The sequence below is a fragment of the Photinus pyralis genome, unplaced genomic scaffold (genome assembly GCF_008802855.1).
Source record: "Photinus pyralis isolate 1611_PpyrPB1 unplaced genomic scaffold, Ppyr1.3 Ppyr1.4_LG1, whole genome shotgun sequence".
Classification (NCBI taxonomy): domain Eukaryota; kingdom Metazoa; phylum Arthropoda; class Insecta; order Coleoptera; family Lampyridae; genus Photinus; species Photinus pyralis.
The window spans coordinates 66,304,920-66,332,221 of record NW_022170249.1 but is presented as its reverse complement, the minus strand read 5'-3'; the positions used below and the strand labels follow the sequence as shown (position 1 = coordinate 66,332,221).

The window sequence follows — 27,302 nt, the reverse complement described above, 5'->3', positions numbered from 1 at the left end:
AAAGTACTTCGTACTTCAATATTTCCCCGCCGGGAATGTCTCATTTTCCTGACTTTTATGTAAATAACTATTACAATGATTTGCGAAAATCTGTCCTATTGTAAAACGGTTGAAACAAATAAGCCCAAAGACCACAACTTGCTAGGATATTTCCTTTGGGCTCATTTGTTTCAGCCATTTTACAATAATAGGACAGATTTTCTCGAATACACCATTTTCTGACTCTCCGATAAACTTAAATCTTGGTTAGCAATGTTGAACTATGCAATATATATTTTTTGGTTCAATACCTTTTGGTCAATTTTTACGAATTAGTATTTCCTGTATATACAGCGTTTACTCCAACATACTTTCGAATATGTAGACCTCTTCAAAGGCTTATCAACCGACACATTTGAGAACATTTAAATTACGGAAGTGGTTAAGTGTCATATCCATTCGCAAATGATAGCAGGCAGTTGATGTAAATTTTAGTTGAATTTTATCGAAATAAATCACAAAGGGACGCTTTTTCTGTTTCAGTAAAACTTATCTGATAGATTCAACTAGAGCATGAAAATGGGTCCTAGGTGTACGAGTACTACTTATAAATCCGCAAACAGAACGACAATTAAATGAGCAAAAATAGTGACATAAACATTTCCAATTTGCATTAGTAAACTGTTAAGAACGTATTTTTAATATGACAACATCGTATCATACATAATCTTGCACACTACCTAATTACCTATTATAACTTTCTTTTTTACGAAATAACACATGGATAGAAATATTAGAAACAAAACAAGAGTCCATTAGCACTTATGAGCTCGAAGCTATTTTCTGAGATCGCAACACTCAACATTCGAAGCACTCACCCAGTATGTTACATGTATTTCCAGCCTTAATTACAATTGCTATATCGTTGCATCTAGTAGTCTGTTCCCCATTTACTAGCCGTAGATTGACCTTTTCAATCTGACAGAAATAAAAAATAATGCTTAAGGTACCTGACTGCCAACAATTCAAGACCAAGTACACATACAGAGCCGAATTAGTTGAGTATTCCTACCTACATCCTGTACAAAAAACAACCGGAATAGCGTCGCGGTCAATCAGATCAATTACCAATTACTTATGTCTGAAATGATTACCTACAGACCGTATCTAAAAATTAATTTACTAAACACACCACAAGCTAATTACGCACAATAGGGTATCGGCCCAAAACCACCCGCCTGGAGATAAAAATCAAATAAAAATCGCGGACTCGCCTACAGTCTTCAGTAAGCAAATTGACTCATCAAGATGACTAAACTAACTCTCATAATTTTGTCTTTGGCGGTAGTGTTGTGCCTAATATCACTATCAGGTATGATCTCAAATTACTACGAATGCCTATAATTGTATAAGTAGGTAAAACTTTGACATAAAATCGAAATTTAAACCTAAAACTTCAAGATACAACTTGAAATTTTATCTCAAAAACTTACACTTTTAACTGGAAAATGTAGAATTATATTATAAAACTAAGGTTTACCGTAAAATTTCGAGTTAAAACTCGAAATATTTTCGCTAAACTTTTGAGTTATGAGTCGAAATTTTAAAGTATGAGTCGAAGTTGTGTGCTAACATTTCTATAAGTCGCCAGCTGTAAGTTTCAAAACCATCATTTTCACATTATATCATTATAGCATATTTTATAAGCAAATCCATGGCATAGATGCAACCCTGACTTATTGTAGATGCTAAAACCGTTGAGTGAAGTAATAATCCCCTAAGAGCAAACAGAAACATTTAAAGTTTCTAATTAAGAAACTAATTATCACGCTACCTTTGCACAGTTAGAATACTGAGAATATTTAATTCTTCATTGAGCAGATCTCGATTCCTTCACTCAACGCTCAAACGTTATTGATACAATGAAGTGAATTGAACAATATCTAACCTACTTTTATGTTTTAGGAGTATCGTGTGAATACGACGCTGATGAATCAGACGTTGATCAGGTAATTTATCTGTAATCATAAACTAATTTACACTTACTTTTTTCATTTAGGATGCTTTCCCCAATGACATGGATTGGGAAGATGGTGGCCATTTTGAAAGCAAAAGACATTTAAAACCACAAAAGAAGAAGAATTCGTTTCAATAATTTGCACATACAAACACATTTCTAATACATATCAATTGTTGATTGCTTAATTTTGGTGATATACTAATAAACGTGCTGCAATTTCATTGTTGATTTTTCGAAAGACATTCCCCTTATGTGATTCTTTTGTCCGTCCGACGGTCTGTTCCTCGTCAACAACAAAGGAAAACAGCGATGACAAACCTTCGCCATTCGATTTCCACAAGTTCAAGGATCAGTGCTATCATTGAATAAGCATCTAATTATATAGGTACTTATGCAATGGTGCTATTGAATACGAGCCTGATTAAAAGCCGCGTTCCCTAATGCGGACCGAGTGCCAAAAATTCCCCTACTGAAAATCGTATGCGATTCTTCGTATTTGTTTAAGTGTATTTTTTATGGGAAGTACAATGAGCTCTACGTCTTTTGATGGAAAACAATGCTTATACGTCATCTACATATTATGTATCAAGGGTGAGCATTTCCGATTTTATGCATTAGAACCTCCACACTGGACAGGCAAGACACCGGAATAATTCCATCGGGATTCTTGAAAACCTTTAAAAACTCATTGAAGAAAGAATTTTGTAGAGTCTCTAAGGCCTTTTAAACGTCTCAGAAACTGTTGGAAACACAACTAAGATCCTTAAACGCACTTAAATATCTTCATAGCTCGTAAAAGTTTTAAAAGGAATTAAATACGTTTGAAGGTTAATAAAAGGTCTTAAGGACCTTAAGAACCCTCAACGCCTTTGAGTGTCAGCCAACGACTCGAAAGGGGTTTTGAAATTAACCTCCTGAAAGCTCCTAAATTCTCTTAAAAGGAACGTCTTTACAAACTATTTGTAGTCCTCTTAAAAGCTCACGAAGACTCCAAAAGACTCATCTTTGTCGCTTTTGATATAACACAGACACCCCTAGAGGGTCTTATTGGAACTTTTTTTGTGTTTTTGTGCTGTTAAGGAGTCTAGAAAACTGTAGAGTACATCAAAGGGCCTTCAATACTCAATTTGATAAAGACGCATGTTTTTAATGCCCTTCTTAAAGGGTTTTTACTCTTCTTCTTCTCACGCAAGTGTTGTTGAATGATGTCCACGAGTGCTATCACACTGGCCATGTAGCCCTTTTGCAATATAATTGTGAAGAACACTGTGGTACAGGATTTTGAAGCGTTTATCTATCTGACAACGACGTTTAACAGCATACAACCTCTACCATGAATTGACCGCTGAATGTTCTGGAATAATTGGCCAAAGAATGTTGTTCGCAATCGAAATAGTACGATTGTGGAGATAATGAAGAATCTTAAAATCTAGGGAATCTTTCCCTTTGTTGTTCGAGTCCTTGGTTTGATATCGCCAAATTACATATGCTTGAATTCGGGTGTGATTGTGGCAACCAAGCTTAGTATTTCGAAGCGACGGCCTATTTCTTTCCAAATGTATGTAAGACACCTGATTTCTAATTATCAAATCGATTTTTCCTAATTAATGGAATGTTGTATCGGCCAAATGGATGTCTTCTGGAATATTAATTAGCTGCTCAATTGCTATTGATGTAGCTGGTAGGTCATTGCATACTGATGGCTGCAAGAAGCATTTGAGATTCGTTTGGTAAGGTGAGTTAACGGCTTTCATTGTAATGGCAGCAACTTTTAAAAATGGATTTTCCACAGGTGATGCCAAAAAGAAAAAAGATTTACCGGAGATATGCACTCCTCAGCTTTCCCACTAAATTTGGGTAAATCTACAACAGGTACAACAGACAAGTTGCACATTATTGAAAGTGAGAAGTGGATGAGTTTTATTAATTGACTTGATTGTTTCTAACGAGTTAAGTATAAACTTTGCTTTAGGTACTCACGCGTTTGGTGTCCGGTTCTCAAACTTCTCATCGATATTTTCTTCCGATGTCAATGCTTCGATGTCGTCTTGCACATTTTTAAATTGAATGAAAAGGTCTCCAAATGTATACTTTTGCACTGACCGTATTACTTGTTTCTTAAAACTTATCTACATGACATAAATGGTTAAGCTTGTGCAAAGTACAAATTGAAGAGATACTTGAGTTGTACTAACAACCCCACCCCAGCAAACACACTTACGTTTAAAAAACGGTTTTAAAGCGCTTTGATAGGATAAATTCGTTATTGGTACTATGGTATACGTTTTTGTGTAAACGAATTTTATAATACGATTTTTATTCATATACAATAAACGATAGAGTTCACGTTTTTTAGCATTTCTTTGGTAAACGTATATAACACCATTTTAATATACACATATAGATCGTATATCAATGAGAAATAATATGCACATAATTATTTTCCTACAAGAATTTAGCAATATCCGCCGGACATTTATCGGTGACACGTAGGGTTTCAGTCTACAAATAACGCTTTTTTATACGGAACTGTGTAGCTAGGGACGTAATGTGGTTTGATACAGATTTTCAAGTTATGGCAAGAATATAGGTAAATGAGAATAGTACTGTGGAACAAATGACATTTTTTTTTTCAATTTAGATCACCACTTCCCTAACAGCTTTTCTCATTCATTTAAACGAATCTATAAATATAAGATATTCAGTACGGTATATAACAAAATGCTTATGAGAACCGCATTATTTTGTCGATACCCACTGATTTTCTTAGAAGAAGGAAGAGATCGTTGATGGACTTCGCATAGAACGATTATTAACCGATTGCCTTATTTAAGATAGCGTAAGAGTAAACATTTTTACTATATTCTTTCTGTATAAAATGGCAGATTTGTTTGAGTTTTAAGCACACCACATCTACAGAGCAATAGACGTAAGTCACCAAATTAGTTGAGCTTTATGTTAATTAAAACCACGAAATTAATTCGTATATGTATGGTACCGTGTGGATTATCTTATCTTTCTGTTTAGAAATGTTCGTTAAGAGGTTATCTTGTACAGTATGCAACCAAAAATGTTATTAGTGGATGTATCTCGAAGGTACATGAAACAAGCGGTGTTATTACTAATTTTCTGAATATGGGTGTAGTACTTAAATCTAGTGTAAGGTACGTAATTTTCTTCAATAATCTAAATCTACCACAGAGTAAAGGGAGAGATAGGTTAAAATTTTCTTTCTAATAACGGACAAGCCCATCTAAGTTTACATTGATTTTTGATCCATCAACAGAATATGTTCATTATTGCCCCAAATACACTTGTCTGTGCTTTCTGAACTGGTTCAAACTTGATAACCCAGGCATGTAGAAATAAACATAAAGTACAGTTTCCTGGTTCGTAAATTCCTAAATGAATCAATTTTAGGGACAATTTTGTATCGTATGTTGTGATTTGTATAAAGAATCAAAAGCGTATCGAGTAAAAGTAGTTATTACAATTTTTTTCAATTATCTAATATGTTTTGTAATAGAAATTGATCTACTAACCTTAATTACACATAATACTATTTTAAATTTCTCTTACCGTAAAATGTTGGATTAATAATTTCAATATTACAAAGAAAAAAACTAACCATTAGTATTTCCTCCACTATAAGCGTCGAAAGTCTATGTAGGAACAATAGGTAAGTAACATTAACAGTTGCCTAATTACATTTTAGATCTCCATTTTATTAAAACTAAATTAATTTTGAAAATGTCCGTTAAGTATAAAGAAGGATACATCAACGTTGTGGATGACAAAAATGCTGAGGATTTTATAAACACTATCGTTTCTGGCACTCATATTGACAGGCCACTCTTCGTGGGTGATCTAAATGAAATTATCTTTAAACATGAGCTATGGAAGAAATTAACTCCAAGAATGCAGCCATACTATGGTTAGTATTTAAAAAGCGATTTATATAAAAGCAAAAAGCTTACAGCTGTCAGATGCAATAATTCAGATACCGTTCTTCGAATAATGGCTAAACTGGGTGTAGGATTTGTGTGCGTCTCTAAAACTGAACTCCAGCAAGTGCTGTCAATAGGAGTTGATCCTTCGCAAATCATTTTTGGCCGCACAATAAAATTTGTGAGTCACATTCAATTTGCGGTGGATAACAATATTAAATTAATGACATTTGATAACAAGGAGGAGCTCCTGAAAATTAATAACATCTGTCCGGACGCAAGGTAAGAAGATAATAACACTAAAAGCGTTTTAGCAAACACATTATAGAGTACTTATTCACATACGACATGATGTTAAATTAAAGGCGCCATTTCAAACCAAATTTGGTTGTGATCCAAACACGGATGCTGAAGTTCTATTAAAATTGGCTTTTAGTTTAAAAATTCATGTAATTGGGGTGACCTTTGAAATTGATCCAGAGTCAGATTTTCGTTCAATATGTAACAGCATGAATGCAGCTCGTCGTCTGTTTAATACTGCCAAAACCATGGGCCTCAATTTTAGCCTTTTGTACATAAACGGAGAACGCATAGGAAATCCTGGGCACAACGACGAATTGTACAATGTTAGTGTTGGGCCAAATCCCTCTTATTTTCATTTTGAGCGTTGTAGTTTTCAAAAGAAGTGAGCATGGCGATTGAAGAATACTTCCCAAACAGGAGGATTAAAGTTATATTTGAAGATGGAAGTTACTTTGTCCGTTCAGCCTTTAAATTGGCGACCAGCGTTTTTGGAATAAAAATAAAGAAAGAAATGTCTTTGGTTAAATATCACTACTATATGAATCACAGTACATTTCTAAGTTTGAATAGCATTGTATATTGGAACACGAATACTTTTCCGCAGACACTTCAGGTAAAAAGAAACTTGGTAGATATTATATTATCACACTGAAATTGTAGAAAACCGTTAAAAGTGGATTTCCCTCGGTCCTGTGGGGGCCTACTTGTGATTCTATCGATGTATTGCACAATGACACGACCTTACCGATACTCAATTGTGGAGACTGGATCGTCTTTAACAATATGGGGAGTTATAGTTTAGTTTTATCTACCAACTTTAACGGGTTTAGCAGTTTTTCTGCTTATTATTTGATTAATAAACATAATTGGTGAGGAAAGTCGGTTTAGGGTGTAGTTTTCTTTTAAGAAGCTTGCTCTTTTTTAGGATCTTTCTGAACAAAAATCCTTTCAATGCAGTGGATATCATAGAAGATGACTACACCAATAACCTTACGAACAAAAACATTCAATAGCTGTATGAGGATTTAATAATGAGCGATGACGATACAACGATAGTCACAAGATATGGTCTTATACTGGATAGAATATTTTGTAACATGTTATGTGACCAACACTTAATAAAAAAATTACAGATTTCGCAATCCATGCAACCATCGGAAGCTCGCTCGTGTCGCAAACGTACATTTTCTGAATAATAAGCCTCATAACATGCTCGTAATCCTATTAAAGGAGATGTGCAAAAATGTTAGATTGGAATTATCAAAAAATCTTTAAAAAATTCGCGGAATAAACACAATTTATTTAGCCAGAGAGAAATGCAATATAAGAGATATCTCAACCCTAATTGGAGAGTTTGTTTCACGTTGTATTAGCGTGAGGTATGGTTGGATTTATACCAAAGTTGTGGAAAGGGAAAACGCCTTGGATTTAGTACGTTTGGATAGCTATGATAAAATCATGGTTCTGTCATACAACATAAAGGAAGATTAGTTGGTTGGGGGAGCGTTTTTCAGGCTTAGTCATTGTCATAGTTTTTGTTCTCGTCGGGAAGAAAACCATCACAGAAACGTACTGAAGTTGGTTGCTGCCTTTCTGGGGCTAAAACTTTTGCCCGAGACTTACAAAATACTTTTATCCTGCTTCGGACTGACAATACCATAGCAGTTGCCTACATCTATAAAGTGTGTGGAAGTGTGGAGGGAGGTTATTCAAAGCATTAGACTGCTGAGACTAGCTAAACAATTCTAACAAAGGTGCCAAGCTAGAGGCCTACACGCTTTAATTCCCACACGATCTAAATTGTAGATATTGCTTCCTGTAGGTTAGAACCAGAGACCGAATAGGAACTATCAAATTTTGCCTTCTCTCTGATTACCAAGAAATTTGGTACCCCGACTAGAGAAGAGGGGGTGGAGTGTGGGAAAAAGGTCTCACGAAAGTAATTAATTTCTACCAACCATAGCCTCCTCATCGACTCCTTATCGTGATCGGATATAAATAATTCCTTACATCACAAAAACAGATTGTCGGAGGATGGTACTCACAAAGGGCGATTGCTAGGGCGATTGGGACGTCTGGAAGAAACATATCTATTGGAAACTTTACGAACGAATATTTCGAAAACGCTTTGTCGGGGGAAAGTACACACAAAGGCAAAATGAATTGTTTGGATGAGACATATCTATTGGTGGTGTCTCCTCATTAATCATGTAACAAGAAAGAAAACATCAATAAATAGAAAAAGTGCATTAATAAACATCTTCCATTAATTTTACCATTTTTTTATATCAATTTTGGGAACATTAAATTAACTGGTATTTGCACCAAAGTTGACCACCAATGTTTTCAAAAAGTAAAAAATCATGCGCATACAATAAAATATGTAAAAAAAATTAAAGCAAGAGTGATTATATTATTACCTTTAGTCAAAAATTTACATTCGTTTTGTTACAAAACTTAGTGTTAATGCAAATATCGACATAGCTTGAATTAAACGTAATGCACTTTTGTTTGTATTCGCGTAGTTAGTCGGACTTGAATTATTCCAAAGAGTTCTACACTTCCAAAGGGTTTCGTCATCGACTTCGTTAAGATCTTTGATAGGGATCCACATTTGATGCGGAACTTGGTCTACTGATGCTTTGGCTATCTAAAAAGCGATGGTGTTCGCCAACGTCAGTTTTTGTTAACAAACAATTTACCTTTTCCACTTCTGTAAATACTCGCAAGAAATTTCCTCCGGCCAACTTCGCCAAGGTCTCCTTATTCCATCTCATAGGGTTCTTTGATTGTAGAAGATCAAATAATTCGGGATACTTAGAGACATCCTCCAAACCTTTTGTAACTCTCTCTACGCCATCAAAATCGCCACCAATTCCTACACTATCAATTCCTGCCACATCAACGATATGATTGATGTGATCTAAAAAGCAAAGTGAGTATACTACCTAAGGCAACTGGTGCGTATACCAATGACATGGTGTACGGTAGCTTCACTGGCATTCGCATGTATAAACCCGGGATAGAAATTAACCATAGCAACTCCAGTGTTCTTTTTCTAAATAAAAAGCTATGGATAAGGTTTTCGAGTTTTACAACTTACAAGCAGACGTAAAGTGTCGTCGGGTATATTGCGATGGTGTGCAAAAACTGCATACGCCGAAGAATGTGAAAATATCACGGGAGCCCTACTAACAGAGATGGCCTGATTCATCACATTGTGTGACACATGCGACAAATCTACCATCATTCCGAGACGATTCATCTCCTTCACGACCACCTAAAAAGCCCACTTTAATCGCATTTTACTAACCGTAAGTTGGCTACCTTTCCAAATTCGGTTAGATTATGGACCGGTGTACGTGTATCAACTGGAGATGCGTCCGCCCTAAAACATTTATACGTAATATTCAAAAAATCTCGTTCAGTGTTACCAAGGGGTGTTGCACGAGTGCGTTAGGGTCATGTATCTCACGCCTAAATCATACAACATTCGCAATACTCCCAATCGTGAGTCCATGGAGTGACCACCTTCCACTCCTATCAAACTTGCAATTTTTTTCTCTCGAAAAGCGCCCATTATGCCTAAAAAATCTATACGTAATCTACAGGTGTTACCATTTAATCACCTTCAGGGGTGGTGACGAGCTCTAAATCTTTCGAGTACTTCTTCACGAGCCTTTTAATGACATCGATCTGGTCAATCGTTTTGGCTAACGCATCCTTGTACTGCACCTTACAAGATACGTATGCAACCCAAAACTAGAATCAAAACATTACTTTTTCTTGAAAAAAGTCTGGAGAGCTATTACCTGAGCAGAGACTTTTCCCACCCTAAGCCTGGGTAAGTCAGTATGACAACTCGAGCAGTTTTTAGTCCCCCACAATTTATCGTTGCTTAAATTTTCCTCAAAGTGAAAGTGGGTTAAATTATTTTGGAGAATCTGGTATAAATTGTAAGGCAAATCGTTATGGCTGAAACGTGAAGGAATGGTGCGCTTTTCAATGAATATCAATTTAAAGTGATTACCCATCAATTAATGGTTGCTCGTCTAGGATATGCCCTGATGATACCGTACAAATGACGAGGAGTCCAAGAAGGTCTGAAAACAATTTGATTTGTTAATCTCTTGGTCCAGTTAATTTTAAAAGGTCAGAAATTCAGAAAATTGACAAAAAAAATTGCTTCTATGTAATGGACAGCGAGACAATATATTTTGAGCAATTGAGCGTGATTATTGCTAACGTGATGAGATTTTGACCTTCCAACCTATGGTCCCTATGGGATGTAATACAAGAAACTGCATCTTCTGTATGTGTGAATTGCATTCGTCAATTAGTCATAGTTAATTGTTAAGATACAAATTATTTTTCGGCATATTAGTGTTCTCAATAATGGGTTCAATGAGAGATTTAATCGATTCTCTGTATTGCGATTTCGTGATTTCCGTGAAAGTATGACAAAACAAGTTGTTCCCATGATGTTGTTGGTCATTGACGTAAAGAGTGTGGGAAATTCTAACTAAAATGTTAGTATGACGTCAACTAACCAAAGTTAAGAATTTGATAGCTGCAGTGTAAACAAATTGGAAGATATTATTCACTTACAAAATAACAAAACAAAAAGAAACTGGATTAGTCAATTAACACATTCCAATTTAAGCGAAATGGATTTTTTTAGAGATCAATTTCAAAATTAGTGCGCGTTCTGAACTACCTCTTTGTAAATTTGTTGAAGAAGTAAACACCAAATATATAAGGTACGTTCATAAAACGTAATGTCTAGGTTAAAGTATAAGAATCAACCATTGTGCATCCAAATGTATGATCCTACAAGTCTACCGCCAGGCCTAGTAAAAAGTTTTGCCACATTACATTTCGTTAGTGCTTCCAATGGGCCTCTTTCGTAGATGAGCATTAAAGGTAGGTTTCCGTTGGGTTTATGAGCTTCTAAGTTTTGTTTACGTCTACTTTAAATACAGCTCCCCTTGCTGATTCGCCTGTTAGTTCATATAACCCAGTGCCTAAATGTTAATTTTATAGAATACAGATCAAGAGACATCGACTGAAACACGACAAAAGCAAGAGCAAGAGAGCTACAAAGAAGGTGTATTTCTATAAGGAAATTTGGCATCATTGGCTACCAATAATTATTTTAGTAATAGAAACTATGAAAAGGTGCAACCTAAAAATGACCAATTAACCAATAAAAAAATAAAGAAAATAACAAAAAAGCAATTGAAAATAAAGAACGAAAACGGTACAACACAGCAAGCCACTAATAACCGATTTTAACAAAAAAAAAATATCACAACCTTAGGAGAAACTTCACGAGAGTGCTAATTTATTGTACTTGTACTCTAAGTACATTTCTGCCAACAATGATACAATATGGTTTTTCGATCCAAATTCTACAACCGTAAACTAGCAATCGCAAAGGTCAAAATGCAGGAATTTTGAAAACCCTAGAAAACCAAATAAATTGTTTCGTTTTACGGGTACCATTGGACTAACAACATACATTATAAATAATCTCTCTTATTCCGTTCGGTAGTTGCGTGTTATTTCAATATCTAATTGACTGAGATTAATGACGTGACTGAACAATTTTGAAGTTATTTGATGAAACGGTTGCTTTATTCGTTATAAAATGGAAATAACCTTCAAGCGAGTTGTTTGTGATCCCACTTCATTTTATCTCTCTTTTGAGTGATTAGAACTAAAGGGGACACTTATACTTGTTTTGAATCCTTTTACAAGTGTCGATTTTTTCAGAAGATCAATGGTCGCTACCAATTAGATACGACCTAGTTCACCTTATAATTAAGTTTGATACTTAATCTTCGCAATGAGGTGCGATCAGAATTTTTTTCTAAATTTCTCAAAATTGAGAGTTGATTAAATTTGTTGATCCAATTTCAATGTATAAACTAAAATCAAATTATTCAAGCGTTTTTTGACATCTACCTAGAACAAAAAGCTAAATTTGATGTCTAAGGTAGTTTTGAATCCCATAAGCCCCTACACGCATGGAAGGTCCGGTAATTTCCAAGATAAACACTAACCGTTTATGCACAATTAACATTTTTAATTAGCATTACTCACCTGCGATAAGGGAAAAATGCGGCACATTATATTGAACTAGGTAACTCAATAGCCTCGAAGTAGATAATATGTAGGGTATCTATCTCAGTTATCGTTATAGGTACATAATACAATTATCCTCGTGAATATCAATTTCACAAAAATATGACGGTCAAGCAGCTATTGAAATTTATAGGTCTATTCAATGTCAGCACAATAAGTTAACAAAAAAAGTGGCAATTCAGAACCGTGTAACCTTGCTTTAAATTAACTAGGTGGTGTAATTTTGACATGAACCTATATGTAAATTTGTAAAATTAACGAAATTTAAACAATTGAATCACTGTGAATACAAAAATGTAAATTAAAGAAAATGCAGTGAGAGACTTACGTAAAGGGCCCATTATTGTGCTACGATTGCCAACAAATCAAATAAGTATGATTATTTACACTCGGCAGAACACAACGAACTAAACTACTGTACAGGTAATATTAAATTGAGAATTTGAAGGCTTATTCACAATAACGGGCAAGTTATCTATCATATCTGATTGCTTTTATTCAAACAAATAGGGGATTTTCGTTGCACAAAGGGGATTCAAACAATTTCGTGAATTAATTTAAAAAATCTTGTTTCGAAAATGTTAACAACTATTTCGGTGATATGCAGAGTAAGACCAAATATGTTGTTCACTTTGCACCCCACTCTCCAACCAAGAGTATTATTATTATTTATTGTATCTAAAAGAATTACAATGATTCCTTATTACAAGGGAACGAATGGTTAGTTACATTACAGCAACATAAAACAAATTTGCATATACATAATCAACCAAGAGTAATATTTTTTTGGAAGCTATCAATAAATCCATTTCATTCACGCACATTGGTATTTACTTTAAAATTGCCGCTACTCACCCCCTCAAGCCTTGGTGATCACTCCCTTTTTTGTGTAACAGTTACACAATAATTTTCTGGACATTCAATTAAGTATGAAATTACCTCCAAAAAGGTGGCGAAATTTGCACTTCTTTAATTTTTTTCTCAGCAACCATAAGAGTTAGATACGTCTTTGAATAGGTTTTGGGGTATGCCCTTTCCGATTTGCTAATTTTTTTCAAAATTCCCACGACCAAAGAGCGCACTCCTAGCCGGATTCGAAAAAAATTTGATTTCGACTAAAATTGGTATTTGGGGGTTTTTAATCACGAATCTGAAATGGGTTTTTGAAAATTCGGAAAAAATTCCACTGCAATTCTTGGCCGGACAACGAAAATAGAGAGAATTCCACGAAATTTGTTCTGTACATACTTGATGATTGAGGTAAGGAGCAAAACTGTTGAACAGTTTTTAAAAATCACTTTTGAAATAAAAGTTATACTCGGGTGAAGATTAGTCCTTCGGGTCAGAAATTGTCCCCCGTCTACTAGCAGAGCTGGACAGTATTCGATTTGTAAATACTTTTTAGTATTCAAATCCTTTAAAGTATTCAAATACTTTGTAATTAAATACTTTTATGGAAGCTGTATTTGTATTTGTAACTCAAATACTTTCACAAATATTTAGTATTCGAATACTTCGCAAAGTATTTGGATACTTCGTAAAGTAGGTATTCGAATACTTCGCAACCTTCCTTTTCTTACCAAAAATCGACTGCATCAAAATACGAGAATACCTACACTTTTTCTTATTAATTTTGGTGCGTAGAATCCAAAACAATTCGTACTTTTTCGATTAGACTTCTCAATCAAAAGTTATAGACTAGAAACCAATTTCGAAAAAAAATTCAAAGGGCTGTAACTTTTGAACTAGTAGCCCAATCTTGGAACTGTTTGAAATTATGGATTCTACAGGCCACATTCTATAAGAAAATTTTTTTCCGGGTCGATCTGAGACAATTTTTTTTTCGGGGCTCAAAAAAAGGCAGTGTATAACCTTCCTTTTTTACCAAAAATCGACTGCACCAAAATTTCTCGGGAAAACACTTTTTCTTATTAATTTTGGTGCGTAGAATCCAAAACAATTCGTACTTTTTCGATCAGACTTCTCAATCAAAAGTTATAGACTAGAAACCAATTTCGAAAAAAAATTCAAAAGCTGTAACTTTTGAACTAGTAGCCCAATCTTGGAACTGTTTGAAATTATGGATTCTACAGGCCACATTCTATAAGAAAATTTTTTTCCGGGTCGATCTGAGACAATTTTTTTTTGGGGCCTCAAAAAAAGGCAGTGTATAAACCTTCCTTTTTTACCAAAAATCGACTGCACCAAAATTTCTCGGGAAAACACTTTTTCTTATTAATTTTGGTGCGTAAAATCCAAAACAATTCGTACGTTTTCGATTAGACCTCTCAATAAAAAGTTATGGACAAAAAACAAATTTCGAAAAAAAATTCAAAGGGCTGTAACTTTTGATCTCGTAGCGCAATCTTCAAACTGTTTGAAATTATGGATTCTACGGGCCAAATTCTATAAGAAAATGTTTTCCCGGTCGATCTCAGACAATTTTTTTTCCGGCCTCAAAAAAAGGCAGTACTTTTAAGTTATTCAAATATTTGAGAACAATTTAGAAATGTTTAGGGAAAGTTTCCATTGTCACAAAATCATAAAAATCCGATACATCTGAATACCGAACTCGATAGTCTACGTAATAAAACCGTTCTTATATCCTTGAGACCTTGTGTACCAATTTTCAAAGCGATCGCACGTTTCTAAACAAGTTAAAGGTCCCATTCACATGCGGATATGTACGGCGGATCTGTACGGCGGACATGTACGCGGGACAGATCCGTATCAATTCGTATGTGTGTATCCGCATGTTCGGCGTACATATCTTGCTCGCCATCCGTCGATCAGGACGACGAGCACGGACAGCGAGCCCGACAAATACGCACGTGTGTAGTCGTTTCACGGATTTGTTTGCCGGACATAGAATCACAAAATAGGAACTTCTTGAAAATATGTTTGGAAATTTAAGAAATCAAAATGGAAATGCGACTAATCCTACTCCAATTAAACAGATTTTTAAATAAATATTTTGTTTAAATTACTTTGAAATGCAGGCGCAAATTGTGCTAAAGATTTGAGTGATCTTTTGAGTAACTTTACAAGCAAAATTGCGGCACAACACCGAACTGATGGTGAATTTGAAGACTACGGTGATATTAACATTTTTGGGGAACAATTTAAATACTGGTAAAGATTGTAGTGCTTACTCCACCAACCAAGTACACCTAACTACTAATGAAATAATTTTATGCCATTTCCGAGCATATTCTGCCAAGGCAGGTGGCTTATTTGAAAGTTTCAGATATCATTTTGCCGAGAAACTTTGTGGAGATTGCACAACTGAATTTTAGGTCTTCAATATTCCTTCAAGTTGCTAAGTACTGTAGCGTGGCAATTAATCGCTCTCTACTGGTAACTGCTTCATGTGGGTATCATTCCTCCCATTAGCTGGGCGAACATATTTTAATAAAGTTTCAAATGTCTCATTGTCCATGCGCAAAAAATTGTGCAAATCATGAGGCGTTTCCAAATCTCTAAGTAAAGTCGTATGAGAGTACTTTTTCGAGTCAAGAACCACTGTTTTGACCACAGTCTCTTCTGTTTCCTATCTTCAAATAAAACTATATATCCTGCAATTATTGTCAGTTTCTTCTTATGATCCATAGCAATTACGACAGCACTCAAAACCACACATTCCATGGGCTAGCACTACAGAATTGAAATAGCGAGAGAACGCCGCCTGCTTGTCTATTGAGATTTGTCCGTGATCTGTGTACAGCCATATCCGCCTGTGTGTAGCTCAACACGGATCTGTCCGCCGTACAGATCCGCCGTACACATCCGCATGTGAATGGGACCCTTTATCATGCACACGGACAAACGGATGGTCAAAAATGGATTTGTTCCAAAATCGCTAGAATTAATTTCAGAAAGGCGTACGTATCATGTGCACGACGTACGCTTTGAAAACTGGTACACGTATTCTTAAGGATATAACTGGTATAAGAAAGGTCCTGGTAGGTACCTCCTATATAATAATATAATAATAATAATACGCTTTTACTCCCCTTAATTTGTATATAACAATAGAAATATAAAAAAAGCTAACCCCATACAAAGTATAACTTGATTTTTTATCTAGTATAGGTACTATTTTAAATTTTTAATGTAATACTTTTCAAAGTATTCGAATACTTTTAATAGTATTCGAATACCTTTGTAAGTATTAGAATACTTTTGAAGGTATTCGAATACATTCTAAAATATTTGAATACTTATTTTTTAAGTATCTGAATACTTTTCAATGTATCTGTATCTAGTATTCGCTTGTGCTGGACGTAAAAGTATTTAGTATTCAAATACCTTTGATTTGTGTAAAGTATTTACTATTTAGTATTCAAATACTTTTTGAAAGTATTCTGCCCAGCTCTGTCTACTAGATTGCGCAGCTGCTGAATCCCAGAACAGTGCACATCAGCGTTGGCGACGAAATATTAAAGTTCACAGTAGTGAGAGGATGTTCCCAAGGTGGAGTGCTAGTGCTATCATTGAATTTATATGGTGCTATCACCACTTCTGTGGAACTTAATTGTAAACAGCCTCCTCTGTCGCCTCAATGATAGTGGCTACTGTGTTGGCTGGGTCTGTGTCTGAAGAAAGTCTTATAAAATCCAAGTGGACATGCTAAATCTGTCAAAATGACACTCTCGTAGGTTACAGAAATAAAATGTCCATTTGGTTATAGAACACTAGATGAATTAGGAATGTTGGGTATGTTGGGGTATGTGGATGAGACACCGGCAAATTTGAGGCTACCCTATACAGACTGATGAAATCAGCTATTAGAGTAATTGAAGAATAGAAAGTAAAGAACAGCCCTTGTCCATTAACCCGACAAAAACTGAGTTAGTTCTCTTCACAAGAAAAAGTTAGGTATTGAGTCTTCGAACTCCCCTGTTATTTCAGAAACACCTCCAATTTTCGGAATCAGTAAAATATTTAGGATAATTATAAACTGAATTGGAGCAAACATATTCAGCTTAACACCGAAAAAGCAAATAGAACTTTGGGGACCATGCTCGAAGACGGTCTTGTAATGTACACTATCGTGTGCTATGGAGAAATTATCTGGCGGCCTAGAACTAGACTTTCCACAACCGTATCTTAATCATACGCAAAGACTTGCGTACCTCGCTTGCACGGGCGCGATGCGAACAACTCCCACCGCTGTCATAGAGGCCTGCCTCCACTAGATCTCCAGGTGAAAAAGCGGGTCACTCTGGCATCCTTGCGTCTGAAAAGTAAGGGGTTGTTGAATAGCAGAGGTGAGCGACTCTCGAATTCGATTTTCTGTCCTCGAAGGACTATCGGCCTCACTCACTCCTCACATGACATGGCTACGATTAGAGCCGCTTCCCCTTCCAGTGTCCAGGTTTATCTCACGTGTGCGATGGCTTGAGTGACGGTGAGGGCTCGGACGACTTTAGACAAAGAGGTGGTGCAAGGAGCTCGAATTTGAGGCCTAGGCACGCGTGGACTCTGTCCACCCTCCTATCGTAAACCCGAATCCAGAAGTACTGTCGAGTACTTCTCGCTCACCGTTTGACTAAACTACATGGAAAACGGTATAATGAGTATAAAATATAGTCTTAGAACTAGCATTTACATTTGAAGATAACCACTAATGATTAAAATTTCAGTGTGTGTCACTTTTCGTCCCGCACTGCCATTTAGTCCTCTGGGAGAAAAAGTGGCACTTATAAGTCCCTTAAATGAAAGACTAAACACGTTGGTTTAGTCCACGGGACACAAAAATCCATTACATTTATGTAAAATATTGGCCCTAGGAACAGGAACGCGCTATGTTTTTAGCGTCCTGGGCTACATTTAGCTCGGCACCCCCGTAACTAATGTTTATAATAGTTTAATTGCGTATACTTAGTGACCGAGCTTCATAGGATTATTTGTCTGTATTGATTTTGAAACAAAATGCACCAAGAACCACAGAGGAGAGGATTGTCCTACTGGCAGCTTTTTATTGCAAGCGTTGAATGTTTAGCCCAGATCTAAATTGCAAACAATTAAAAAAATATAATTTAGCACATCTTGCCGCCCTCCTAAAAGTGGCGCCCGCCCATTTATAACCCGGGGCCTGATTGACTCCCTTCTAGCCCTGTATAATGCAAATACTTGTCTGTTCAGTAAAAAATGATCAAAATCCTCGTGTGAGATCGAAGGGACTTCAGCGCATTTTTGTGTGGCAGATCAGTGTTTTATTAGCCAATATTGACTCCACCATCAATAAGATCTTGCCGAAAGCTACCACGTTCACTTTGTCGGTACCATTTTCTCACTTACCGTGCACTCGCAATTCGCGTTTGAAGTTTTGACTCCACCATCAGTAAGATCTCGTCGAGGGTTACCACATTCCCTTTGTCGATACACAGTTCCGACGTCCCGTTCATTCGTAATTCACATTTTGGTAGATTTCGCTAAAATCCCGGCATAAAATCGTATTCAACTTTTGGGTACTTCACATAGCTCGACCTTCTATTAGTGACACGAGAAAGAGAGACCGCGATTCGCGCTGTAAGAAACTTTTGGGCGCCCAAAGTCGTCTACCCCTCGAAGCGCGCCGCGCAAAAGGTGGTTTATGTCGCCCCTAGGAAAAAAAAACAAAATTCCGCGACGCAGGAGTTGTGCGCGTTGACAAGATCTTCCCGACGACACCAATTTGAAAACAATCGGAGAAAAACTGTAGAAGAAGATAGATAAAAACTGAAAAATCTCCAGGTTAGTATAATACGCTCGGGGATGGCGTCCAGATGTCGTCGACTCCAAATCTTGTAGCCCCATCCCTAACGTTCTTAATTACACGGCCCCGATAGTTACATGTACACTCCTTGTCTTTTTACAAGCGTTTTTCTACGGGCGCGCATTTACTGCCAGCCAGCCAGCCAGCCAGCCAGCCAGCCGACCAGCCAGCCAGCCAGCCAAAGTGAGATTAAAAGCTACTTTTTACAAAAAAATTTTTTGCAAAAATGCGCTAAAAAACTAAACACTTTTTAAGCTGTACTTTGTAGATTCATAGGGTATAACTAAGTAACGAGGTTATCAATGTTTATGAGCAAATTATACAACCTTTAACGATTGTCAGGATCGCTAGGTTTAGTGAAATCGAGGTCTTGTTTATAAATAAATTAGGAATACGTCACTAACACTCGAGATAAAATTATCATTACGCTAGGTTTCGTATTAACAAACTAATTTAAGTACAGTATTATTGTATTTCGAGTCAAGTAAAATCTGAAAATGAATTATAAACGAGATCTTGTTAACATAGAAGAAGACGTTAATGTTCGATCGGCAATTGCAGATATTGTGAAATCTGAGTCGGAAGATTGTCCTACGTTCGTCTGTAATGTTGATGATATTATTGCTAAGCATGAGCTGTGGAGGAAGCTAATGCCACGTATTGAACCACATTACGGTGAGGAAGATTTATTGTCTATACATTGATACCAATATCGTTTCAGCAGTGAAATGTAATGATTCCGATATCGTTCTTCGAACTATAGCTGCATTGGGTTTGGGGTTTGATTGTGCGTCTAAGGTTGAAATAGAACGGGTACTTTCGATTGGCGTCGATCCGTCGAAAATAATATTCGCTCACACAGTCAAATTTGATAATCATATCAAATATGCAGTAGAAAACAATGTAACGCTAATGACGTTCGATACTGAACATGAATTACGAAAAATGAAAGCAACGGCTCCTTGTGTGCGGTAGGGTATCTTAAAACTGTTCAATTCGAATTCAACGGAAAATTGTAGGGCTGTTATAAGGATCAGGTATGATTCCAACGCGAAAGTCGTTCTTGGGACTAAATTTGGATGCGATCCATACACCGAAGCTCCTGGTTTACTTGAATTGGCCAAAAGCGTGGGAATTGACGTGGTTGGAGTTAGTTTTCATGTCGGGTCAGGTTCGAAAGATTTTGTTTCATTCTATAATGCGATACATTCGGCAAACCATGTCTTCGGAATTGCCAAAGATCTAGGCCTACATTTCGACCTTTTGGACATAGGGGGAGGCTTTCCTGGAAAACCCAGTGATTCAATCGAAACAGTTAGTGCTGCCATACCAATTGTAATAGAGTTTTCACTACGTTTCAGTTTGCAGAACATGTGAATGCCGCCATTGAAGAGTGCTTTTCAGATCCAAAAATCAGAATAATTTCAGAACCTGGAATGTACTTTGTGGAATCGGCCTTTACGTTAGCGTGCTCAATTTATGGTGTAACTGAAAGCGTTGTTCAAGACGAAAATGTATACAACTATTTTGTTAGCGATGGTGTCTTTGGGAACTTTACGTCAGTTGTTTCTTATGATATGGATGTACTTCCAGAAGCTTTGCGTGTAAAAGTATTATGCTCTTAATCTAACTTATGTTAACGTTTCTTTTGTCTACAGAACGATGAGGGGGAGAAATATTTAAGTGTAATACGCGGACCGACAACTGATGCCCATGATGTTATACCAAGAACATTTTTACTTCCAAAAATGAAGTATGGAGATTACATTATTTTTCACTATATGGGTAGTTACACTTCTGTACTCACTACGCCATTCAATGGATTTGGTGAATCCCATTATTACTATGTCGTCAGCAAAGATAACTGGTAAGTTCATGGATTTTTAACTGCAGTGAATACGCTATGATTTGCAGGTGCAGACTGCAGAGTAGCAAATTGCCCTTACCAAATAGTTATTGTAATTTATTATGCGAAAAAAACTAATAATTTCAATTAAAGACAAGAACAAGAAAATTTCATTTTAACAATAAGTCGATTTCGCTTCATATCACCTTTACGATATCGAAATCGATAATGATACTTGGACTGTTTTTATTCGTAGGTACTTAATACGTAACACATTGCACCTTATTATCATTGTAATTACAATCATCTTCGCAAGAGCGAAACTCTTTCGTGACTGCTCCGTAAGCTGGCAGGGTACGTACCTAACTTCGGTAACCTATTAACGCTTAGGTAAATCTGAGTGACATAATGACATGTCGAAATGGATTTATACAAAACTAGGTACATCCAGAACAAATAGTTTATCCACAAGATACATTTAGCTTAAAAATCTCAAGAACTAGTGAAAAAGAGGAAAGATTGGGTAAACAGTTTTCCGAGATTATTGATTTTTAGAAAAACGTATGGCTTCCTGGATGTCTTAATGCTCTTTCTGTACTCAAACTAATCGTATTCCTTCTCTACAAATGAAAGAAACAATCTGCGAAAGTAGTACCCTAGTTATCCTGATAAAGTTGAGCTGTCTAAGAGCTATTAGTTCTGTAAGAATAAGTATCTTCTATGGAAGTACAATTAAAATACTATTCCTTTCTTTGTAAATAAAATGACTCGAAAAGTTGAAGAAAACCGTCGATTCAATGGATTATTGCAAACGCAGAAGAAAAGTTTTTAGGTGCAATAAATCCAAATTCAGTAAAAGCTATTATTATAAAAAATATAAAAAGTTTTTTTGTGGATTAATATGAAGCACCTTACTAACAAAGTCTTAATAGCACCGATACTGCGGGCATATACAGGGTGACAATTTGAAAACTTACCACCCCCCCATATCTTAGTAAATAAACGAGATATTTAAAAAAATCAAAATCCGTTTCGGTGATTCGGAGGGGGAATCACAATGACATAGTTGGCGACGCACCCCCTCCAACCCCCTGCGCCCCAGCCACCCCAACTTTTAAATCTTAAATAGTGACCCCCATGTGTGATACGTCGTTGGAAAGCTCTGAAAAAATGCTTTCCAACCATACCAAATAGCATTTAGGTTAGTAATTATTGAGTCTCTTTTGTTTTATTTTTTTTGCAGGGAAATGTTTTATAATTTGAATTGGTGGTTACTGTTCATAATTTTTAACGGCCTACTAATTACTGAGAGCTTTTGAAAATCGAAAAACACAGGGAAAAACACTATGAATTATATTAGAAATTGTTGAATTACAAAAAAAATATGTAAAAGGTAGGTAAATACCGACATGCTTATATCGTTGGAAAGGTAATCAAATCCTACAATTGATGCAATAAAAAAAATAGTAGTTCTATTAATAAAAATCAAGTTAACTGTGATTGAAATTTTGAACATTGACGCAGTGGTTTCATTTAACACAAAAAAATTTAACATTGACCGTATTCGGCGAATGGTAGTACATTTCATGCAGTCCCGGCCTTTTAATCGCATTGTTACTTCACATCTACTTTTTCAAAAAATCACCATTGCGGCAAAACGATGGATTTTAGATATCATGCATAATACATACAAATTGACCAAGAAATCAAAATCTGCAACAACTATTTAAAAAAAATGCAACTTTGATATAAATCAAAGTGTATAACAATAGCAAATTCGGCGAAAATATTTTTAGGCTATAGCCGCGTTGATAAACCCACAATCTTCCGCCTACGCACTAATGGCCCACCCTGTATGCAAATTTCAAGCAACTTTTGTTTAAAAGATGTAAAACCAGATCGTTGATATGTTTAAACGTCTTTGGATATTACCGAGGATATTACCTTGCAAACCTTTTCTCGTGTTATCTTTCCGAATAATTGACGAACATGTCTATTTCATCTCAAAATATTATACTGAAATTAATGCGCACCAACATCAATAACTTGACTTTTCGGAATAACTGATACAAGAATTTACGCGTTCTTCTACAGTAAGTGAAGGTTACAATATAAATGTGCCCCCTCCCCCCTGTTAGCTTTTCTGTCTACTGTGGTCCAATTGTGCTCTATTGGGTATTTATGTCGCCTTTTTTGGGTTTAGAAATAAATAGAAAATTAATGGGGGCGAGGTGAACGTCCCCAAAAATATACTAAACTTTATTATACTCAAAACTCGTTCGAGTCCCTTTCATAAACCTACCGATATCTACATGAAGCGAGATTAGATAAGACTAGATAAAGAGCCTTCGGGAGTACTGCATTAGCTTGGTACTATCGAGTTATTCCTGCATCGCTTAGTTTGAAAACTAAAGGTCATGCCGAAGTTGATAATTCATCAATTTTATTTAAACGCCGGCTTTTATATATCTATCAAAAGTACCTATTTGAATACTTTAAAAAGTGTTTCATTACTTTGACAAGTGCTCAAATATAGTAAAAAGTATTCAAATACTTCACTCAAATAATTGAAAAATTAAAAAGATTATCCATCATCATCATGATCACTTGATGTTATTTTGGGTGATTACATTTAGTAGCCTATTACGGTGTTTAAACAGTATATATGCATCTATAAAAATATTAGTTTTACCATATCGTGGTGCAGTGGCTTGAAACAATATCATCATCACATCTCGAAATTCGATACAGTCGAATACCGAATGATCCTCGAGATGTTCACGCATCCACTATTTTTAGAACTTCGTAACTGAAACAATAGAATAGCGACCTTTTTTATACCCCTAAGAACATGAGTACCAATTTTTAAAGCGATCTGACGTTTCTAAACAAAGTTATTATGAACACGGACAGATAGACACAGTAATACGAAATTATAAACTCTTGGCGATCGTTAAACAACATATGAAGTATCGCGTACGATTCTTAGTAGGGGAATTTTTTGACACTCGGCTCGCATTTGGAAATAAGACTTTTAATTCAGCTCATATTCAATAGCATTGATCTTTAAAGTCATAGGAATAGATTGGTGAAGGTTTGACATCCCTGTCTCTTTCCATTCTCCAATTAAACGAGGAACAGACAGACAGACGGGCGGACAAAACCATCACATAAGGGGAATTTCTGTCGAATAATATTTAAATCCTTCTGACAGTATTTAAATACTTTCCATTTATATATATATATATATTTAAATAGTTCTCAAAGTATTTCACTAACTTGAAAAGTATTTGAATTGTTGGTGAAGTATTAGAATACTTTGCGAAATATGCGGATTGTCTGTAAAGGATTTGAACACTAAAAAATATATGTTAAAGTATTTTAGTTCAGAATACAAATACTGCTTCCATAAAAGTACCTATTTAATTACAAAGTATTTGAATATGTACTCGAAAGTAACTGAATACTACCTACACAGTATTTACAACGTAGAATACTGCCCACTGCCCAGCTCTGATTGTATGTTACAATTTTATAATTTATAATTTTATTTATTTTACATTTAATACACTACACTAACTGCTAATTAATTTTATTTTTAATTCAATTTTATGAGCACTATCTAGACTATCCTTGGCTGGAGTGAAGTGTTCTCGATTTGCATTTAAATCATTAAATGAAGACGCATTTTGAACTAAAATTGTTAATCCTTTTGCAAGTAGTCTCTAATTTAGAATTGACAAATCAAATATTCCTTCCCACAAAATGATCTTAATACGTCCAGTTTAGTTTTAAAACTCGGAATGCGTGGCGCTACTCAACAGCAAGTAAAATTCATACAATCCATACACGGTAGACGTTTCGTGGAAAGATTGTCACGGCCGTATTTCTTTACAGATCTTTTCAATTTTTTTTTTGTTGAAAAGACGAAGGATAATTCTATGTTTCTATAGTAACACTTTTTTGATTATTTATTTCCATAATGCAAAATTCTACGTATGAAGAGTGACACATTTTGGCTATATTTAACACGATATTTCACTTGATATTGCAATAAATTTGAAAAATGTGTTACTATAGAAACATCGCAAATTTCCTTGCGAAGAGATCGGTGTATCATTTAGCACTAAGTGATTGAAACTAAAGTCTGGGGAATTTTTCTATGAAACCTCTGCAAACGCTCATAAATGAACTGTGTGAGATCCCCCTTAAGTGTCCTAAGTGTAGATACTGCGAGTTGCTTTGGTCACCGGCAAATAAATGAAATATAAAATCTTGCATTTATTAAATTACCTATAATTTACTGTTTGATAATATTAACAATACATTTAATTAATCCTTATCAATGCAAAAAATTGTGCTAAACCGTTTCCTCAAATTGAAATGGTTTAGGGACTCATCTAGACTAACACTTGCTCGTTTGAAGGGAAAATCCTGAGAAAAACGCCCGACCGCCCTATAAAAAAATGTTCAAATAAAATGCACATTACAAGTCTATACTTACAGGGTGTCGTCATTAACAATATAAAAAATGTGTGGTATAGAAAAACCATTGAAGGATGTGCACAAACTTAAGCAATACGCTCCCATATTTGGAAAAACTAACCAATCGCCAATTTCCAAGTTAGGTATCGTGACATCGTTTGTCAACCTATCGGGGGTTGCACAGGTTACACCAAAGATAATACTGGAGTACACATTTTTACTGCGGTAGTTCTAAAATTTAAAGCTTTAAATTTGCCTTTTGCGTGCACTCTACTCACCTTTAAAGGATACATTGTAATTGGCACATTAAAGCAGTAATCTCTGTTGAAGCTGCCGAATATTCCATCGTTTATGTAATAAACCCACTTATTATTCGAATTGAATTTTCTAGATATAATATTACAGGCTAACGTAAATGAGGAATTTACAAAAAAAGTTCCCGGTTCTGCAATCACTTGAATTGACACATCGGAAAAATACTCATCAAGCGCTTGATTTATTGTAACTGCAAGCTATTACACGCTATCAACTACAGTTTAATTGATAATCGCTCACCTACCTTTCTGAAATACCTATCATTAGTACCTGGGAATCCTCCCCCAATATCTAGTATATTGAGATTGTATCCGTGGACTTTCGCTAAATTGAATACGGTGCGTGTCAGTTTAATTGCGTTGTAGAATGCATCGAAATCTTTACATCCGAAACCTACGTGGAAGCTCACACCGACAAGATCTACACCGAGGTCTTGTGCCAACCGTATAAGACGTTCAGCGTCGTGTTCAACATCACATCCAAATTTTGAGCCAAATTTTACCAGGGCGTCTCTCGCGTCGCTCTTAATACGCAGTATAGCTCTAAAAGTGAAGGTTGAGTTAATAATAAGCATTTGGTTTTTTGCGTTAATTTTAGCTCTTGATCTAGTGATGATTTTTCTAGAAACCTTCAGAACAAGTTTAATTTTCGGTTAATGGGAGATTGCTGCACCTAGATCAGTGAAATAGAATAGAAGCGAGAGATTTTATCGAACTATAATATACTTTTTACCAACATTTCATATAGGTAAACATTTTTCAACAAAAATAAATTAATTTGGAAATTAATGAAATTGGAATTAGAAAAGAATGGGTAGCTATGGAGCGACATGATTTGATATTGCGAAAATGTTGAAAATAAAAAACAAACTGGATTACTTGTTGCTTTTTTAAAAATCCGATACAACTGAATATGGAACGATCCTCGAGATCTTCTTTGTGCTGTAACTTTTTGGCGCGATAGTCTGCGTAGCTGAAAAGCACCTAATAACGATCTTTCTTACATCCTTAAGAGCATGTGTACCAATTTTCGATCGGCCGTTTCTAAACAAAGTTATCGTGCAGACGGACGGACAGACAGACAGCAATACAAAATTTATAAGTATCTCGAGGATCGTTAATAATCAAATTTATACGGTCTTTCTAGATACATGTATGGAGTACCTACTTATTTTCACAAACTATCATCAAAAATTAAATTAGTCCAGAAAGCAAAGTTTGACTTAATTTTACTCTGAAATGTGACCTCAATTAACCCTCCCTAGTACTCGGCCAAGTAATCAGCACCCCTTAGCATATCTTGTGTTTCATGCACGTTTTAAAAAGCGAGGCTGTAGTACATACAATTGGCTCAAGAAGACAAATATACTTTCCAAGAAATTTAATTAGAAATCACACGAACACACATTCAGAAATTATTTTATTAGCTCAGGTGTAAAGATTTGTCATCCTCTCGATATACTATACCGTGGTCATCCCCCCATACTTCTATATAATATTA

General features: G+C 35.6%; 4 protein-coding genes and 1 long non-coding RNA gene across 8 annotated transcripts; 3 read left to right on the top strand and 2 right to left on the bottom strand.

Annotated features, from left to right (window-relative positions):
• Positions 1–1,240: 1,240 nt before the first annotated feature.
• Positions 1,241–2,220, top strand: LOC116159275. The gene is made up of 3 exons (XR_004142934.1): positions 1,241–1,351; positions 1,945–1,988; positions 2,039–2,220. It is a non-coding gene; the product is annotated as an uncharacterized LOC116159275 (long non-coding RNA).
• A 2,618-nt stretch (positions 2,221–4,838) lies between these two features.
• Positions 4,839–7,386, top strand: LOC116158708 (ornithine decarboxylase 2-like). 3 transcript variants are annotated; one of them, XM_031471536.1, is made up of 9 exons: positions 4,839–4,928; positions 5,027–5,163; positions 5,715–5,933; positions 5,979–6,127; positions 6,188–6,228; positions 6,275–6,572; positions 6,620–6,862; positions 6,910–7,118; positions 7,175–7,386. In XM_031471536.1, exons 3-9 carry the CDS (start codon positions 5,750–5,752, stop codon positions 7,260–7,262), a joined length of 1,212 nt encoding a protein of 403 aa, XP_031327396.1. In that variant the 5' UTR covers positions 4,839–4,928; positions 5,027–5,163; positions 5,715–5,749; the 3' UTR covers positions 7,263–7,386. The 3 variants fall into 3 exon arrangements, with proteins under 3 accessions (XP_031327396.1, XP_031327394.1, XP_031327395.1); XM_031471534.1 differs by having other exon boundaries at positions 5,979–6,228; XM_031471535.1 differs by lacking the exon at positions 5,027–5,163 and having other exon boundaries at positions 4,864–4,928; positions 5,979–6,228.
• Positions 7,387–8,642: 1,256 nt separating this feature from the next.
• LOC116158706 (dipeptidase 1-like) lies at positions 8,643–12,876 on the bottom strand. Its single transcript, XM_031471533.1, has 10 exons — positions 12,725–12,876; positions 10,280–10,352; positions 10,062–10,224; positions 9,879–10,011; positions 9,684–9,834; positions 9,577–9,637; positions 9,353–9,529; positions 9,220–9,307; positions 8,952–9,172; positions 8,643–8,899 (listed from the first exon to the last, which is right to left on the bottom strand). The coding sequence occupies exons 1-10, from the start codon at positions 12,735–12,737 to the stop codon at positions 8,684–8,686; spliced, it is 1,296 nt and encodes a 431-aa protein (XP_031327393.1). The 5' UTR covers positions 12,738–12,876; the 3' UTR covers positions 8,643–8,683.
• A 6,635-nt stretch (positions 12,877–19,511) lies between these two features.
• Positions 19,512–21,170, top strand: LOC116181158 (ornithine decarboxylase 2-like). Of its 2 annotated transcripts, none has more exons than XM_031501445.1 (6): positions 19,512–19,831; positions 19,881–20,127; positions 20,176–20,470; positions 20,518–20,760; positions 20,815–21,023; positions 21,071–21,170. In XM_031501445.1, the coding sequence occupies exons 1-6, from the start codon at positions 19,654–19,656 to the stop codon at positions 21,138–21,140; spliced, it is 1,242 nt and encodes a 413-aa protein (XP_031357305.1). In that variant the 5' UTR covers positions 19,512–19,653; the 3' UTR covers positions 21,141–21,170. The 2 variants fall into 2 exon arrangements, with proteins under 2 accessions (XP_031357305.1, XP_031357299.1); XM_031501439.1 differs by having other exon boundaries at positions 19,515–19,831; positions 19,878–20,127.
• A 4,095-nt stretch (positions 21,171–25,265) lies between these two features.
• LOC116159013 (ornithine decarboxylase 1-like) lies at positions 25,266–26,391 on the bottom strand. The gene is made up of 4 exons (XM_031471902.1): positions 26,047–26,391; positions 25,766–25,999; positions 25,507–25,718; positions 25,266–25,458 (listed from the first exon to the last, which is right to left on the bottom strand). Exons 1-4 carry the CDS (start codon positions 26,374–26,376, stop codon positions 25,335–25,337), a joined length of 900 nt encoding a protein of 299 aa, XP_031327762.1. The 5' UTR covers positions 26,377–26,391; the 3' UTR covers positions 25,266–25,334.
• Positions 26,392–27,302: the final 911 nt, after the last annotated feature.

Coding starts and splice junctions, on each gene's coding strand:
- LOC116158706 (XM_031471533.1), bottom strand. Junction 9,173..9,219: donor TACCGTACACCATGTCATTG/GTATACGCACCA, acceptor TTTGCTTTTTAG/ATCACATCAATCATATCGTT. Junction 8,900..8,951: donor TATTTACAGAAGTGGAAAAG/GTAAATTGTTTG, acceptor ATCGCTTTTTAG/ATAGCCAAAGCATCAGTAGA.
- LOC116159013 (XM_031471902.1), bottom strand. CDS start 26,376: ATGCTTATTATTAACTCAACCTTCACTTTTAGAGCTATACTGCGTATT. Junction 26,000..26,046: donor ATGATAGGTATTTCAGAAAG/GTAGGTGAGCGA, acceptor AGCGTGTAATAG/CTTGCAGTTACAATAAATCA. Junction 25,719..25,765: donor TTACAATGTATCCTTTAAAG/GTGAGTAGAGTG, acceptor TTTAAATTTTAG/AACTACCGCAGTAAAAATGT.
- LOC116158708 (XM_031471534.1), top strand. CDS start 5,750: ATGTCCGTTAAGTATAAAGAAGGATACATCAACGTTGTGGATGACAAA. Junction 6,573..6,619: donor ACAACGACGAATTGTACAAT/GTTAGTGTTGGG, acceptor TGAGCGTTGTAG/TTTTCAAAAGAAGTGAGCAT. Junction 7,119..7,174: donor TTGATTAATAAACATAATTG/GTGAGGAAAGTC, acceptor GCTCTTTTTTAG/GATCTTTCTGAACAAAAATC.
- LOC116181158 (XM_031501439.1), top strand. CDS start 19,654: ATGAATTATAAACGAGATCTTGTTAACATAGAAGAAGACGTTAATGTT. Junction 19,832..19,877: donor ACGTATTGAACCACATTACG/GTGAGGAAGATT, acceptor ATATCGTTTCAG/CAGTGAAATGTAATGATTCC. Junction 20,128..20,175: donor GCAACGGCTCCTTGTGTGCG/GTAGGGTATCTT, acceptor GGAAAATTGTAG/GGCTGTTATAAGGATCAGGT.